Source organism: Phyllobates terribilis, unplaced genomic scaffold (assembly GCF_046119375.1).
Source record: "Phyllobates terribilis strain yellow unplaced genomic scaffold, ASM4611937v1 Scaffold_2__4_contigs__length_985480577, whole genome shotgun sequence".
Lineage (NCBI taxonomy): Eukaryota > Metazoa > Chordata > Amphibia > Anura > Dendrobatidae > Phyllobates > Phyllobates terribilis.
Genome location: NW_027362762.1, coordinates 614,563,162 through 614,580,966, shown reverse-complemented (window position 1 = coordinate 614,580,966; position 17,805 = coordinate 614,563,162). Strand labels below are relative to the sequence as shown.

General features: G+C 42.3%; 1 protein-coding gene across 6 annotated transcripts in view; it reads right to left on the bottom strand.

Annotated features, from left to right (window-relative positions):
* Positions 1 to 17,805, bottom strand: part of ANKS1A (ankyrin repeat and sterile alpha motif domain containing 1A) — a 260,678-nt gene that overhangs the window by 147,471 nt on the left and 95,402 nt on the right. For all 6 annotated transcript variants that reach the window (XM_073666518.1, XM_073666520.1, XM_073666519.1 and 3 more), the window contains 2 exons: positions 3,507 to 3,803; positions 3,303 to 3,378 (listed from right to left, as the gene is read on the bottom strand). In XM_073666518.1, coding sequence (XP_073522619.1) covers positions 3,303 to 3,378; positions 3,507 to 3,803 — 373 coding nt within the window. The remainder of the gene's footprint in view (positions 1 to 3,302; positions 3,379 to 3,506; positions 3,804 to 17,805) is intronic.

Below are 17,805 nucleotides of genomic sequence, written 5' to 3'. Positions count from 1 at the left end.
TCGACAATTGCAAAGGAAGAAGCAGATTTTGAGGATTTGCCTGCCCAAGTGCATTCAGCATGGTAGAACATTCCTCAGACAACCAGTAACACCTTCATTGGGAGCGTGCCCATGTGTGTAAGGGCGTAGCGCTCATACTCAGTATCAACAAGAGATATTTTAAAAATGTTTCCATTATTTCATCACTTGCATATCATTAATACTGTTTATTGATCCTGTGATTTTCATAATGGCACCACTTATCCCCTTTGGAAAGTAAAAGTGTATAATATATATATGTATATGTGTGTATATATGTATGTATCTATAAGAAAAAAAATTATGAAAACAGCACTCCCTGTAGAAAAAAGGTGATTTATTAGGGAGGTCTGATATATATGTAGAGGACGGGCACCCTGTTTGTCACATGATGTTAGCAAGTGCTGCTAGAATTTTCTAAATATATACATATACACAAACACATTATATATACTGTATATGGAGCATGGAGCAGATACCAGGAGACGTGGAGGGGGCCATAGGAGAGCAACAACCCAGCAGCAGGACCGTTACCTCCGCCTTTGTGCAAGGAGGAACAGGAGGAGCATTGCCAGAGCCCTGCAAAATGACCTCCAGCAGGCCACAAATGTGCATGTGTCTGCACAAACGGTTAGAAACCAACTCCATGAGGGTGGTATGAGGGCCCGACGTCCACAGATGGGGGTTGTGCTCACAGCCCAACACCATGCAGGATGCTTGGCATTTGCCACAGAACACCAGGATTGGAAAAGTCGCCTCTGGCGCCCTGTGCTCTTCACAGATGAAAGCAGGTTCACACTGTGCACATGTGACAGACGTGAGTCTGGAGATGCCGTGGAGAGCGATCTGCTGCCTGCAACATCCTTCAGCATGACCGGTTTGGCAGTGGGTCAGTAATGGTGTGGGGTGGCATTTCTTTGGAGGGCCTCACAGCCCTCCATGTGCTCACCAGAGGTAGCCTGACTGCCATTATGTACAGAGATGAGATCCTCAGACCCTTTGTGAGACCATATTGCTGGTGCGGTTGGCCTGGGTTCCTCCTAATGCAGGACAATGCCAGACCTCATATGTGGCTGGAGTGAAGAAAGGCAGGAAGAGGGATGAAGGGTGCCATACATACCAGGAAAAGGGATGAGGGGGTCATACATACCAGGATGAGGGATGAAGGTAGCATACACACCAGGATGGGGATGAGGGCCACGTATAACAGGAAGGAAGGGGCTATATATACTAGGATGGGGGATATTAACAGAATTGGGGGACATTACCCCTATAACAGTGTCAGCAGCAGACCCCCTCCCCCTTAACAGGGCATCATGACCACATTTTTTGCTTAAATTTTTTTCTATTTTCCTCCTCTAAAACCTAGATGCGTCTTATTGTCAGAAATATATGAAGTATAGAAATATTAAGTTCAGTTTTTCTATTGAATCAAATACTTAATTTAAAAATCAAACAATGTGATTTTTTGGTTTTTATTTTCTTAGATTCTGTCTCGATTGAAATACATATATATTTTTTTTTTATTTATTTGTGGTGTGAAAAAAAATGTTTGCCCCCTTCCTGATTTCTTATTCTTTTACATGTTTGTCCCACTTAAATGTTTCAGATCACAAAACAAATTTAAATATAAGACAAAGATAACACAACTAAACACAAAACGCAGATTTTAAAAGAAGGTCTTTATTATTAAGGGAAAAATAAATCCAAACCTACAGGGACTGTGTGAAAAAAGTGATTGCCTCCCCTTAAAACATAAATTAACTGTGGTTTATCACATCTTTGGGAAGCTGAGTTCAATTTCCCTAGTCACACACAGGCCTGATTGCTGCCACACCTGTTGTCAATCAAGAAATCACTTAAATAGGACCTGCCTGACAAAGTGAAGTAGACCAAAAAGTTCCTCGAAAGCTAGACATCATGCTGCGATCCAAAGAAATATAGGAACAAATGAGAAACAAAGTAACTGAGATCTATCAGTCTGGAAAAGGCTATAAAGCCATTGCTAAAGCTTTGGGACTCCAGCGAACCACAGTTAGCCATTATCCACAAATGGCGAAAACATGGAACAGTGGTGAACCTTCCCAGGAGTGGCAGGCCGACCAAAATTACCTCAACAACGCAACGATAACTGGCATGCATGACAGAGTTGCAAGACGAAAACCACTGCTGAGCAAAAAGAACATAAAGGCTTGTCTCAATTTTGCCAGAAAACTTTAGGGAGAATACTCTGGACTGACGAGACAAAAGCTGAAATTTTTGGAAGGTGTATGTACCACTACATCTGGCGTAGAAGTAACACAGCATTTCAAAAAAGGAACATCATACCAACAGTAAAATATGGTGGTGGTAGTGTAATGGTCTGGGGCTGTTTTGCTGCTTCAGGACCTGGAAGACTTGCTGTGGTAAAGGGAACCCTGAATGCTGCTGTCTACCAAAAAATCCTGAAAGAGAATGTCCGGCCATCTGTTCATGACCTCAAGCTGAAGCGCACTTGGGTTATGCAACAGGACAATGATCCAAGACACACCAGTAAGTTCACCTCTGAATGACTTAAGAAAAACGAAATTAAGAAGCCTATAGCTGGCGTTCATAGGAGATCGTGATTTCAGCTTTTAGAGGATAGCAGCTTCCAGTCCCCTAATAGGATTTCATACAGTAAAAAGTGTAAATTTTTTTTTAAAAATATGAAAAAAATAAAACAAGTTCAAATCACCCCCCTTTTACCTCTATTTAAAAAATATTTGTTATTGCTGTGTTTGTAAAGGTCCGATCTATCAAAATAAAGTAAATTCATCAGATCAGTAAACTGCATCACAAGAACAAAAAAACAAAACCCAGAATTATGTTTTTTTTGGCTGCCTCAACATTGCAATAAAATGCAATAAGAGGCAATGAAATCATCCTATCTAACCCAAAATATTATCAGTAAAAACGTCAGCTCAGGGCGCATAAAATAAGCCTTCACATGGCACTATACGAAAATGGCGACACAAGGAAAGTTGTATTTTTTTTTATACAAAATGTACAATTTTTATTTTCACCACTTTGAAAAAGAAAAAAAAAAAAAACTATGCATGTTTGGTATCTGCGTAATCATACTGAGCTGGAGATTGATATTACCTGGCCAGTTTTGCCATATGATTAACATGGTAAATAAAAACAACTAAAAAACAATTGGAAAAGTGCACTTTTTTTTTCAATTTCAAAGCACCTGAATTTTTTTTCCAGCTTTCCAGTGCATTACATGATTAATTGGGTACTAATATAAATAAGTTAATCACCTGCATCTAGAAGCACTTGAACGACATCAGCCTTCCCAAATAATGCAGCTTCATGTAATGCACTTCCTTTTTCTGTCTGAAAAAAGATTATCAATGTTACTGAATAAAAATATAGGAAAAGAACATTTTTAGTTTAGATGTTAAAAAATGTAATATAAATATACGGTACATAAATAGTTATTAGTATAATATATACGATTATACCATGTAGTTGATATCCATCGCTGCATCCAGCAAAACTCTGACAACTGCTCTGTGGCCATTGCGAGCTGCCAGATGAAGAGGAGTGTGCTTCCGGGTGTGGCAGCTCAGCAAGTTAGGGTGGGCATTGAGTAGAAGCTTCACTACTTCCAAGCGTCCATACAGTGCTGCCAAATCCAGGGGGGTCTCCATCTTGTGGTTTCGCATTGTAGGGTCAGTCAATTCCTCCAGTAAAACCCGAACAACCTCAGTGTGTCCATATTGTGCAGCACAGTGCAGGGCGGTTTCATTATCATTATTCTGTAGAATAATACATTTGTGGGTTAGTCTAACAATAGCTGTGACACATTTTTATACACAAGTTATTTATTATACCTAAAATTATTTCTTGTAAAAACAAACAAAAACAAAACTGGGTACTAGTTGCAACTTTTGTGTTATTTCAAAAGGCTGCCCAACACATCCATTGCATAGACATCCCATGTTTAGCAGCAGGTTTAAATGGGCTTTTTTTATTTAAATATCTGCAGAATTCCAGAAAAGGAGCAGGTCCCCTGCACCAAGGGCTATGGGGTTGCATCTAGCTTTAGGTGGAGTAGAAATGTACCAACTCCGAATTAAATAAGTCATTAGCAGTTATTAATATTGGTCAATTCATTTTCATAGGAAATTTACAATTTATTAATATTCGTAAACATGCAATGTTATATCAACCTATGACCCCTATTTCTAAAACCAGGAGTGTTACCATTTTACTACAGAAAATTTGATATGACTAATTATGGGCCATTTATTAAGTCTGGAAAAAATAGAGGTGTCCCGAGTACGCAAATACCCCATGCATGGTGAAAAACTACTGTTTGGGCGTACGGCATGGCTCGGTAGGTAATGAGTGCCATTGGACTTTTGGAGTGCAAAACTGTCTGGAATAGATAGCAGACGGCATATCGCATTTAGAGAGCCCCAGATATGCCTTAACAGTTGAAACGCCCCAAAAGTGATCCCATTTTGGAAACTACAGCCGTAAAGAAACTTATCTAGAGGTGTGGTGAACCCACAGGTGTTTCACAGAATTTTATAAAGCTGAGCAGTGAAAATTAAAAAAAAAATACATTTTCCCTGCTTTAGCCACAAGTTTCTCATTTTTACAAAGGTAACAAGATAAAATGGACCATGCTATTTGGTGTCCAATTTCTACTGCTTACATGGATACCTGATATGTGGTGGAAAACTACAGTTTGGGCACACGGCAGGGCTCGGAAGGGAAGGAGGCCAACTGAATTCTGCAATATTGGCTGGAATACATTGCAGACACCATGTCACATTTGACGAAACCCTGACAAGCCAAAACAGCTGAAACCCCCACAAGAGACCCAATTTTGGAACTACACCTCTCGGGGAATTAATCTAGAGGTGTAGTGAGCATTTTACCCCTCAAGCGATTCACAGAATTATATTACTTTGGGCTGAGTAAATGGAAAAAAGTTTCTTTGGCCCCAGGTTTTTCATTTTCAAAAGGGATAATAGGAGAAAATGGATTGTACAATTTGTTACACAATTTCTCTCGAGTACGCCAATGCTCATATGTGGTCGAAAACTACTTTTGAGGCACAGTGCAAAGCTCAGAAGGGAAAGAGCGCCATATTGGAGTTCAGATTTTGCTGAATTGGTTTGAGGGTGCCATGTCACGCTGGCAGAGCTCCTGAGGTGGCAAGACAGCAGAACTCTCTCATAAGTTACCCATTTCACAAACTACACCCCCAATGAATTCATCTAGGGGTGCAGTGAGCAGGTTGACACCACATGTGTGTTTACAGAATTTTATATCATTGGGCGGTACCTTACATGTAATTGGGAACTGCTTTTCAGACACAGTGGAAAGCTCAGAAGGGAAGCAGCGCCACACTGTTGTGCAGATTTTGCTGTTATGGCTTGCGAGTGCCATGACCCACTGGAAGAGCCCCTGAGGTTCCCGAACAACAGAACACCCCATAAGTGACCCCATTTAACAAGCTACACCTCTCAATGAATTCATTTAAAGGGGTTGTCAACTACTATTTAAAATATGCCAAAGCATTTTTAGGATGAAAAGCAACTTCTTTGTAATTACCTTCCTCTGCCTTTTCTGCCTGTGAGCGGCGCTATGACTGGCCCCTCACAGGCATCACGTGACCCCCTCTGACATCCACTGACGTCACAACAAGTCTAGGCTGCAGCCGGGGGTCTCTCTTCCTAGTTCCACGGTGGCTGCTGGGTTGTGTGCGGGGTTATCCCCACGCATCATAGCCAGCATCTACCGCGCGCTGTCCCTCTCCCCATTCGTTGGGAAAGCGCGCAGTGGATGCTGGATGTGGGGTAACCCCGCCAAAACCCGGCAACCATCGTGGAGACCCCAGAGCTGAGTCACGCCTCAATAGACGGGATATTAGCGGGGGGTCACATGCTGCCTGTGAGCGGCCAGTGATAGCGCCGCTCACAGGCAGAAAAGGCAGAGGGAAGTAATTATAAAGTTGCTTTTCATCATAAAAACGCCTTGGTATATTTTAAATAGTAGTGTACAACCCCTTTAAGGATGCAGTGATCATATTTGAGACCACGGATGTGTCACAGCATTTTATACAATTGGGCAGTAAAGAAAAAATTACATTTTTACCACAAATATTTCATTTTACCTCCAAATTCTACATTTTAACACGGAGAAATAGATAAAATGTGTAAAAATTTGTAACAATTTCTGCTTAATGTGGCACCCCTACGGGTCCAGTCACCACAGAGGTACTGCATCTCAGCCAGAGGTGTGGCACCCCACTCTCGGGTAAGGAGGGAGCACTACCCGGGACCCCCACGCCCAACACCACATCACTTCAGTAGGGAAGGGCGAGATTGCTCCTGAGGGAGAGCACAGTCCCTGTCTGGAGGAGGGAACTAGGTAGAGGAGGTGGGTGGAGGAAGTAGTTTAGAGAAGGACTGAAGGTAGAGGGGACCACTTAGAGTGACAGTGACGTGGGTCACATGACAGACAGTATAAAAAGATAGGTAGAAACATCTAGAAGGGCCCAGTGAGTGAGGACCGTTGAGGAGGGTCCAGACAGAGTGAGGGCCCAGTCAGAGGGGCCCAGTAGGAGAGAGAACGAGAGGAGGAAGGGAGTCAGAAGGGCTCCAGAGACAGAGAAGGGATCCTAAGGGTACGGGAAGGGCGGAGACCACCCGTGCGCCCGAACTCACGCCGACCGTAGTCGGGAGAAGGGATCAGGTTGCAGTAGGGGACCGGCCCCAGACTAGTTGAGGACTGTAAGACTCAGCTAGCAAACCGGAGGTTGCAGTATCTCTAAGTGCCGTAGCCAAAACCACACACATTCGCTGAAAATGTGGCCATATAGGACCAAGGGGACAGAGAGGACGTCGCCAGACAAGGCCCGCAGCCACTGGCTCGGGACACTGTGTGTGAGGCGCAGGGCAGGAGGGCGAGAGCCAGTGCAGAGAGAGACGACCCGGGAAAAATACACAAGAAGGGGGTCCCGATCAAGTGCACCCAAGTAATCTGAGAATCGGCTGGATCACCTCCCCGGAGGACACAACTCGGTGGGTTGTTATAACCTGCTGGAAGTTGTAACCTGGAACATAATAAGAACTGTGAGTAAAAACTTGAAGACTGCACCCCGCTGTGTCCTTGACAATTGCTTTGTCAACTGCCTTGCACTACACTAACAACAAAGCTACCTTTTTAACTGCCCTGGGGACTAGCTCTATCAGTGGAGAGCTGAACCATCTCTGCTGCGTCACCAACGGCCCCAGTGGATCTGAACAGCAGCTGCGGCGACTTATAGCCGCATACCACGGGTGGCATGACGAAACTTTATCCCCAAAACTTTATTCCCCTCTGTTATTGACCGCCCGGGTCCACGGACGTGTCATGCCACCGTGACTATCCTTAAAGAACCGACCGGCCCGACGCCGAATACTCCACGGCCCCAGGGGGTGAGGCACTAAATATGGTTTAGGCACTGTGGGGCTCAGAAGGGATGGGGGAATTTGAATTTGGGAGCGCAAAATTACACAGAAACCCCGATGTAAGCGCTCAGCATAGAGTGCAGGATAAATGTGAGCCGAGCCTTACTGCGATCTTTGAGAGGCAAAATAAATAAATCAACAGCAGGTCAAGAATTTGTGTTTTTTAAGGCTTTTTTTTTACATGCAGTATAAGTGATTAGACAACTCTATTCTTTGGGTCAGTGTGATTACAGCGATACCAGATTTATAGCGGTTTGTTATGTTTGGCTGCGGTCATACCATATTTTTATAATTTTTTTATGTTTTGCCACTTTTACACAATAATTTATTTATTTTAGAAATAAAGAATTGTTTTTTGCATTGCTTTATTCGGAGACCTATAGCTTTTTTATTTCTACGCTAATGAAGCTGTAACATGGCTTGTTTTTTGCAGGACAAGAGGACTTTTCAGCAATACCATTTTTATTTACATTCGGCTTTTTTTCCATCTCGTTTTATTCCACTTTTTGTTCGGCAGTATGATGAAAAAGCATTTTTTTGCCACTTTTTTTTTTTGCCGTGTTCGCTGAAGGTGTTAACAAGTATGACAGTGTTATAGATTGGGTCCTCCCAGACGCAGCAATACCAAATATGGGTGCTTTTTTATTATTTATTTTTACATAAATATACAAATTTATTGGTATATTTTTTTTTCGTTTTTTGTTCTTTATTTGTGATTTTTTTTTTTTTTTTTTTACTTAGTCACTTATATTACTCTGATCAATGATATAATGCATTGCAATGCACCAGTACTGCAAGGCATTATACCTGTCAGTATTACTCTGACAGAATACCTTTTAGACCATGTTACTAGCATGGTCTAACCAGGCCACAGTAGCCGGCAGACCTGGAGGCTGTCATTTGACCTGAAGTTGCATGACAACGATCAGCAGCCCGCGATGACTTTGCGGGGGTACCGATCAGACTGGAGAGGGAGGGGGGCTTCTAAATATCACAGCATTTAGAGGGTCAAACAACTGGGGGCTGTTCAGGCACAGCTTCTAAAAGGTTACAGCCAGGCTCGGCTAGCACTTAATCCGAGCTCCCAGCTGCGATCACGTGTCGTCACCGCTACTGTGCTTGCACGATCGCCACGATGCAAAATTGGACGTATCGGCACGTCCTATGTCGGGAAAGGGTTAATGAAGTGCTACCGGCCCTTAAGATCATGAGCATCCAATATTGACCATATGCCTTGTCCCTTGTGCATGCGGATTTCTCCAGAATCTCTTGGTAATATAATGTACTGCAGATGGTGAGATATTCCAAGTCTTTGCAATTTTTATGTTGAGGAACATTTTTCTGAAATTGTTCCACAATTAACAAATTGGTGAACCTTTGACCATCTAAGTCTAAGAGGCTCTACCTATCTAACCTGCTCTTTTTATACAGTCATGCAACTTAGATGAAAGTTCACCCTCCAGCTCTTTTTCGTTAGTACTACTTCATTTTACAGCTTTTTAGTTAAAGGGGTTATCTGGCCCTGGGCTACATGTCTGCAGTCACTCTGTGTGACTGCAGACTTGTGAATTCTGACATTTCGTGACAGCAAGTATGCAATCTGCATACTTCTGGTGACATTCTGACCAAACTGTGTCCGGCCACGATCAATACACTTTCATTGAACGAGGCCATACCCATATAGGCGGCACGTGGCCGTATTTATGCAAATCACTTCCTAGCAGTCATGACCCCGTAGCTACCGATGCCGGAGAATCCTCACAGCGCACACAATGTTAGGATTCACAAGTCTGCAGTCACGCAGAGTGACTGCAGACTTGTAACCCTTTAATCCTGTCTCAACTTTCTGACATGTGCTGCTGCTATCAATTTCTAAATGAGATAATTTTTTCCAAAGAAATGGAAACATATCTTTCAACTTCTAATATGTGAGATGCTGTTGTGATTAAAATAAGCTTATAAGAAATTTAAAATCATTGCATTCTTGCTTTCTGTACATTTTACAGTGTACCAACTTTTTTTTTTTCCATTGCAGTTGTATAAAGCAGAAAAATGGAACACCTGAGAAGAAGTGCATACAAGGTACTAATCAAGTATTTAAGCAATACAGAGTCAAGAATCTCCAAACCTGAACCGCTAAAAATTGCTGAATGAAAAGGAATGAAAACTTATTCACAACAATTGTATGATGCCATTGACTAGAAAAGCAGAGATAAAAGAGAAAGACTAAGTAAGTGTCTCTTGGTCTAAAGCAGGAATGTCAAACTCAAACACAGAGAGGGCCAAAATGAAAAACTTGGACAAAGTCATGAGCCAACCAGTATACAGTATAATGGGCCCCACATAGTCCTCCATACAGAATAATAGGCCCCACATAGTCCTCCATACAGAATAATGGGCCCCACATAGTCCTCCATACAGAATAATAGGCCCCACATAGTCCTCCATACAGAATAATGGGCCCCACATAGTCCTCCATACAGAATAATGGGCCCCACATAGTCCTCCATACAGAATAATGAGCCCCACATAGTCCTCCATACAGAATAATGGGCCCCACATAGTCCTCCATACAGAATAATGGGCCCCACATAGTCCTCCATACAGAATAATGGGCCCCACATAGTCCTCCATACAGAATAATGGGCCCCACATAGTCCTCCATACAGAATAATGGGCCCCACATAGTCCTCCATACAGAATAATGGGCCCCACATAGGACTGGTGGTTCTAGTCTTGAGAGCCAAATAAAACAAACCTTCAGGCCAGATTTGGCCCATGGGCCAGAGTTTGATATGTATTATTATTATAGTGCCATTTATTCCATGGTGCTTTACATGTGATCGTATATAGTAGTACATCAGCCCTGCTCTGTATAGCAGAAATCAAGATCTCCTATAAACACCAGCTAAACGCTGGCTTTCACAGGAGATTTGTAATGATGGGCAGGGGGTTTTCAGCAGACCCCCGCCGTTCATGGCAACCCATCGGCGCCCCAGTATCGCGTCACGAGTGTGACAATGGGCAGGTGGAATGATGCACTCTCTGCTGGTGTGTATTAAATGCCGCTGTCAGAAATTGACAGCAGCATTTAAACAGATTAACAGCTATCATCTGCTGGGAAATGTGCGGGCTTGGCGTGTGAGCCCACATCAAAGTCAGGGACACTACATATGACATGACATACATGTACATGTTGTGAAGGGGTTAAAGGTGTTGTCCAGTCTAAAATGATAAGTCTGCAGTCATTCTATGTGACTGCAGACTTGTGAATCCTCCCAGCGCACGCGCTGTAAGCTGTGAAGATTCTCTGGTGTCAGCGCTGGGAACGACGGTTGCTATCATATCTTATACTACGTGCTTCAAGATTCCCTGCGGATCGGTGTTTCCTGCAGCCCTCCAATACGCTGTTTATAGGAGTTGTGCATCATCACATCACGATTGTGTTACCGGGTAACAGAGCTATTTGCGCCCCTACTTTTTTCATCTCAGGAGCAATGGCATAACTAGAGTCTGATGAGCCCTGAAGCAAGATTTGGACCCGGGCCCCCCCTGCATGTTGGTCAGATGTATGGGCCTTTGTAGCATTCTAAACCTATAAAGACATAAGTGACTGCCGTACCCCCCTTTCATTATGTAGTAATATCCGCCATCTTGTATTAATGTTCCTCATCCTGGGCCCCTTCCAGATACAGTGGCTTATGAAAGTATTACCCCCCACCCCCCCAGGCGGTTTACCTATTTTGTTACATTACAACTGGTGTTTAAATATTTTTGTAATCCAGTTTGTGTGTGACACATCAGCACTAATAATCTAAATTGTTGAAGTGAAGTGATAAATATATAAGCATAAATTACATTTATGGGATTAAATAACTACAAATTGGCATGAGTATATGTATTCACCCCTTTTGCTAGGAAGCCCCTAAAAATTTCTGGTGCAAGCAGACCTTACCTTCATAAGCCACATGCTTAGTGAAAGGAAGTCCACCTGTGTGCAATTTAAGTGTCACATGGTCTGTCAGTGTATACACACCTTTTCTGAAAGGCCACAGAGGCTGCAACACCATTAAAGGGGTGGTCCGCTCCAAATCCATAAGTCTGCAGTCACTCTGTGTGCTGCGGGGATTTGCCGGTTTCTCGGTTCTGAGCCGGGACCAGATGGTATGTATGAGTTATTCCATGGATGTCAAACACACAGAGGGCCAAATGAAAAATTTAAAGTCTCGGGCCAACCAGTACACAGTATAATGGGACCCACAAAGTCCTCTATACAGAATAATGGGCCCCACATAGTCCTCCATACAGTATTATGGGCACCACATAGTCCTCTATACAGTATAATGGGCCCCACATAGTCCGCCATACAGAATAATGGGCCCCACATAATCCTCCATACAGAATAATAGGCCCCACATAGTCCTCCATATAGAATAATAGGCCCCACATAGTCCACTATATAGAATAATGGGCCCCACATAGTCCTCCATACAGAATAATGGGCCCCACATAGTCCTCCATACAGAATAATGGGCCCCACATAGTCCTCCATACAGAATAATGGGCCCCACATAGTCCTCCATACAGTATAATGGGCCCCACATAGTCCTCCATACAGTATAATGGGCCCCACATAGTCCTCCATACAGTATAATGGGACCCACAAAGTCCTCTATACAGAATAATGGGCCCCACATAGTCCTCCATACAGTATTATGGGCACCACATAGTCCTCCATACAATATTATGGGCACACATAGGGGCAGTGGTTCTGATGTCGTGGGCCAAATAAAACCACCCTGAGGGCCAGATTTGGCACACTGGCCAGAGTTTGACATGTATGACATGCCAGAGCATGTCCAGCGGCCTCAATCCATACACTTGTATTGAGCGAGGCAGCACCCCAACTAGAGAAGCTGCTGGCCAGTGGGTGAGGCCGTGCCCACTGGATAGGCTCTGGCCGGGAGTATGTATAACTCATACATACCCTTTGGTCCTGGCTCAGAAACCGGCGAATCCCTGCAGCACACAGGGCGTGCACTGTGGGGATTCATAAATCTGCAGACATCAGATGACTTGTCCTCCCTAACAATTTCTCCTGAGCTACCGAGAAGATAAGTGAAATGATGCAAGCAGGTCATTTTGTGGCAAGGCTGAAAATTAGGTGAAATTGGGGTTTTGTGATTAACTTAATTTTCATGACATAGAATAAAACTGCAAATTTTAGCAATTCATCTCCTCACTCTTCATAACCTAGTTAATACAAATCGTCACTATAAAAATTTAAGTCGTAAACTTTGTGAAAAACAAAATTTGTGTTGAGCTGCATTCACACTGCAAGATAGTCAATCGTGAACGAGCATTGTTATAAACACTTATTTCACGATTATATTATAAACAGGCTACCAAACACCTAATGAATGAGCAAAACAGCGCAAAAAATCAGCATTTTCAATGGTAGATTGTCTTGTGTAAACCGGAATCGCACTGCTGAGAACAACGGCAGACTATGCGCACTAGTATTTAGTATAAAAAGCTCAAGGCACATCGTTTACTGTGGTCTGAATGGGTTAACAGGCATTTAAACTACCACCGACTGGGAAAAATGTACCTGTCGAGGTCGTATTTGGTCACCTATCGGTCAATGTACAGTGTACACAGATCCTTAGTCTCAAATCTTTTATTCAACAAGTAGATATTCTGACACGGATTTTCAAGGGCTAACGCCTATGCTATAGTGCTAGCAGTTTGCATTGTGAAATCTGGTGAAATATCCCCCTTAACACCTTCCTGACACAGGACATGCTGGTGTATCCTATTTGGGAAGGTATTCTTGTAAACTTAACAGGTGACCATGCGAGCGCCGACCCTGCAGGAGCTTAGGTTAATCAAAAGGTAGAATATGTGCCAACACCAGTCCTGGTGGTTAAACCCTCCAGATGCTGTAGTCAACAGAGACTGCGGCATGTTAGAAGTAGGGGCTCCTTCTTTATCCCCATTTGCACCCAGGTACTTTGCTTGCATAGTATTGATGGTTGACATAGCAAGCAGAGGATAAACAATGTCCACAGGGTCGGCCAGGTATCGTGGATCTAACCGGCTTCCTGTCAGTGTGAAACTGAGAAGTCTAATGCATTGCAATATAAGGACTAAGAAACAAAAAAAAGTTCATAAAAATACATACATAAAAACCCCAAAAATAAAAAAAAAAGAAGAGATCTGGGAAAAATGTTCTCATTGAAAACATTTTTTATGTGAAAACAAAACAAATACGAGCATCACGCTGTCCAGTCAATACGAACTATAGATTTATCACATTATTTAACCCCACCCATCAACAAACTATACTAAAATTATGGGCTAATCTCCCTCCTCTAGATTATAGGCATTTAACAGAGATCATTGTACTACACAGCCTCAACAACTACCTACAATCTTTAATCTATAGGGATAAGGTTGGACTCATTCCCTTCTGACAGGCCCCTGATAATGTCGGAAAGGTGACCAACCTCATTCATCTACTTAGCGCTAGTCATCACGTCAACTCTGCTGAAACTTCCATCAATATGTTATATAGGACCTAGTTGGTTCCCACCAGTGTCCATCACTTTTTATCAGAATTAAATCCACTTTGTTTCAGAGAATTATCAGATTCTGGTTCAACAATACTTTTGTGGTGGCATTGCCCCAAATCTCTGCTTTTAGTCCAAGATATCTGAGCTAACATATGAGGACTTAACACCATAACCCAAATTCCCATCCCTTCTTGTACTGGCCAAAAAAACCCTCCAAAACACAATAAATATCTATGGCGGCACGCATTCACGACACCTCACAGTGGAAATCTTTGCGCCACAGCGAGGATATGGTTAAGCCGAGAGTAACCCATATGATGACTTATGAATAATAAAAGCCACCCATAAGGACTCAGTGGAGCTCTTTATGAATACGTGGCAGGACTGGGTTGATTTTACTGACATTCCTGGTTTAAGCTGATATGGAAATCTGTATTCCATGCAAAAGATCTGGTTTTGATAGGTGATTTGAATAAAAGGAAAATGTATTTAGAATGAAATTGCAATTAAAAGAAATAATGATAAGATATAAAAGGCATATACGGGATGCCTATAAATATGAGAGTGATCTACCCTGTTACACAGGGGTGGAGAGTATTTAAATGAAAATTCCGTGTCACAGCCATGGAGATCTCGCACACGGTCAGACCGAATAATTAAAATGATTCAAGTAAAACAAACAACTATTTGTTTAAAGGATAATTGAGAGAATATCTTATCTCGAATAGAACAATGTCTTACCGAACATTCTAACAATATCTGCAGGCTCAACCTTGGATTCATTTAGATGAAGTGAAACATGGCTTTATATAGCTGGCATATAACAATATAACTTACTGCCAAATTATGGATAACAACAGCTATACTGAATATTTTCTCTCTCTCTTCTTCTTCCACTTCTCTTCACCCATAACTCCGGGAGCATATTTTCCTGGACCTTATTACTTAAGCCTTTCTCTACTCATGTTTGGGTCACTTCCCCTGCGTTGTCTTTAGTGTAAAGACATTTTGTAGGAACGGCTATATATATATATACATACATATTATATATATATAATATGTCGGGGTTTCCATCTAAATCTCGGAAAAACAGGATTCAGACAAATCCATTCACTATAATGATGCGGATGGAGTCACTTCCACATGCCCAGTGGTATCCCATCTTTTTTTACACTCACAGAAGCGCAGTCGACCACATTTTCGGTATTTCTAAAAAGATGCACACCTCTGAACAGAATCCATACTGAGTCCAACGTGACTCCAACAGCATCATCACATTGAATGGTTCTGTCAGGGGCTCTGTTTAAACCAAATTTTCATAAGTGGACACTGTCCTTCACACAAGTGGACAGTATAGAGCACCGGACAAATGTGATCCTAGCCTTCAATGTCAGTTACCTCAAAATTGTATTAATAAAAACAACCTGAAAAAAACAAGCTCAGACTCAGGTCCATCATCTGTCAACAGAAACATAGGGAGCTTTCCATGGTACTGGTAGCACAAAGGCTCTGGAAAGCGACATGGCTTCTAAGCCGTGCTGCGTACCCAAACACAGTTACCATCCACATACCTGCATTGCTGTAATCAAGAGAACACACATCATTTACAAGGTGCTCATCTCCAAAAGCACAAGCTGGGCAAAATGGACACTACAATGGCACATTTACAATTTCATTCTGCAACATCCAATCCGTGCATATTTCTGGAAAAACCTTATGGGGTCAAAATAGTACACCCATAGATGAATTACAACTGGTGTAATTTACAAAACTGGGGCAATTATTGTGGTTTCTTATGTTATTGTGCAACAGTAGTGCTAGGCAAATGACACTCACAAACCATACTATGAAAACCTGAACTCCAAAAGTCAAATAGTGCTCCTTCCGAGCCCTGTAGTGTGAATGAGCAGTAATTTACAACCGTATATCAGGTATCAACATGTTCAAGAGAAATTGCATAAATTGTGGGGTAGATTTTCATCTATTAATCCATGTGAAAATGAGAAATATGTGGCTAAAATAATGTTTTAATGGAAAAAATATAATTGAATCACTTTTATGGGTGGATTCTGGCACTGTCATTCCTTGGAAGCACCGATATATGACATTGCATTCACAAACTATTCTAGCAAAATCTACACTCTAAAATGATGCTCCTTCCCTTCGAAGGTTTGAAGTGTGCCCTAAAAGTAGTTTCCAACCAGATATAATCACCATTTTTGAGAAAAAAAAGTAATGAATTGTGAGGTCCACTTTATCCTGTAACTCCTAGTGAAAATGAAACAATTGCAACATTTTAGTGAAAAGTAGTATTTCATTTTTATGACCCAATGTTATAAAATTCTGTGCAGCACCTGTGATTCAAAATCGTGACTGCACCCTTAGGCTAAGTGCACACGAAGCGTTTTTATGTTTATACCTGCGGATTTGCTGCGTTTCAATTAAAGCCAATAGCCACGAATTTGAGGCGGAAACGTGGTATGGGTGGTACCCAGGTTGGGAGAGGAAAACTACTACTCCTCTCATCCGATCGCCGCTCCCGCTGATAACAGCGAGAGCGGGTTGGCTGAGGGGATCAGTAGTCTGCTCTGCCAAGCCCGAGGTAGTAAAAAAGGAAAAACGTAAAAATTAGAAAGAAAAAAAAAAAACAGTATAGTTACCTGTCTGGTGCCCCCCGATGTCTTCCTGGTCCCTGGCGATGTTCTCCTTCTGGTGGCTGGGGGTACACTGCAGGGAGCGCGCGCGCTCCTAGCAGTGTACTGCGTTGCCAGGACCTGCGGTCACGTGAGCAATCAGCTGATCACTCACATGACCTCACTGTGGGGAAATTCTGAAGAATAAAATAAATATACCTTCAATGAGGAAAACAGTGGCGCTGGTAGATGGTCAGATAGTCCTGCTGCAAATTGGGGCACTAGCCACTAAGTGCCCAAATAATATCTGATAGAGATATCAAATAGAAAGTGAAATGAAATAAGGTAATTTGCGCTGGACTAAGAGAATGAATAAGAAAGGAATAACTAATAGTAAAATTAGAAATAATTTATTAAAGTTAAAATGACATACGATGAAGAATAAAAAATAAAGGTAGGGGGAGGGGGTGCAGAGGATGGTCCTTTTGCCAAATAGACCTCCACGTGACCTAACTACTAACAACTGCTAACATCTACCCAATCTAAAACAGGACTCTGTCCCTGGCAACAGGACCATCCTCTACACCCCCTCCCCCCTACCTTTATTTATTTTTATTCTTCATCGTATGTCATTTTAACCTTAATAAATTATTTCTAATGTTACTATTAACCATTCCTTTCTTATTTATTCTCTTAGTCCAATGCAAATTACCTTATTTTAAATTCTGAAGAATGTTCCCACAGTACTGGTGGTGAGCTCACCGGGGCTGATCAGCTGATCTTCAGCTGATGAACCACAGTGACCTCCTGCAGCATCATGTACACTGACGGGAGTGATTTTACACCCATCTGTCAGTATACACTGCTGTCTTCTGCAGCAGTGACATCAGTGATTGCTGATGTCACTGCTGTACAAGTGACCCAGATCGCCGAGGGACAATCGTTGGCATAATCGTGGACTGCGTCGTTGACGGCGGACAGGTGAGGGCTATCGTTTTTTTACTTCTTTTTTTTTTTCAGAAGATCGATGGCTTCGCGGACAGAGTACAATAAAAAAAAAAATTTTTTTTAAAACCATGTGTT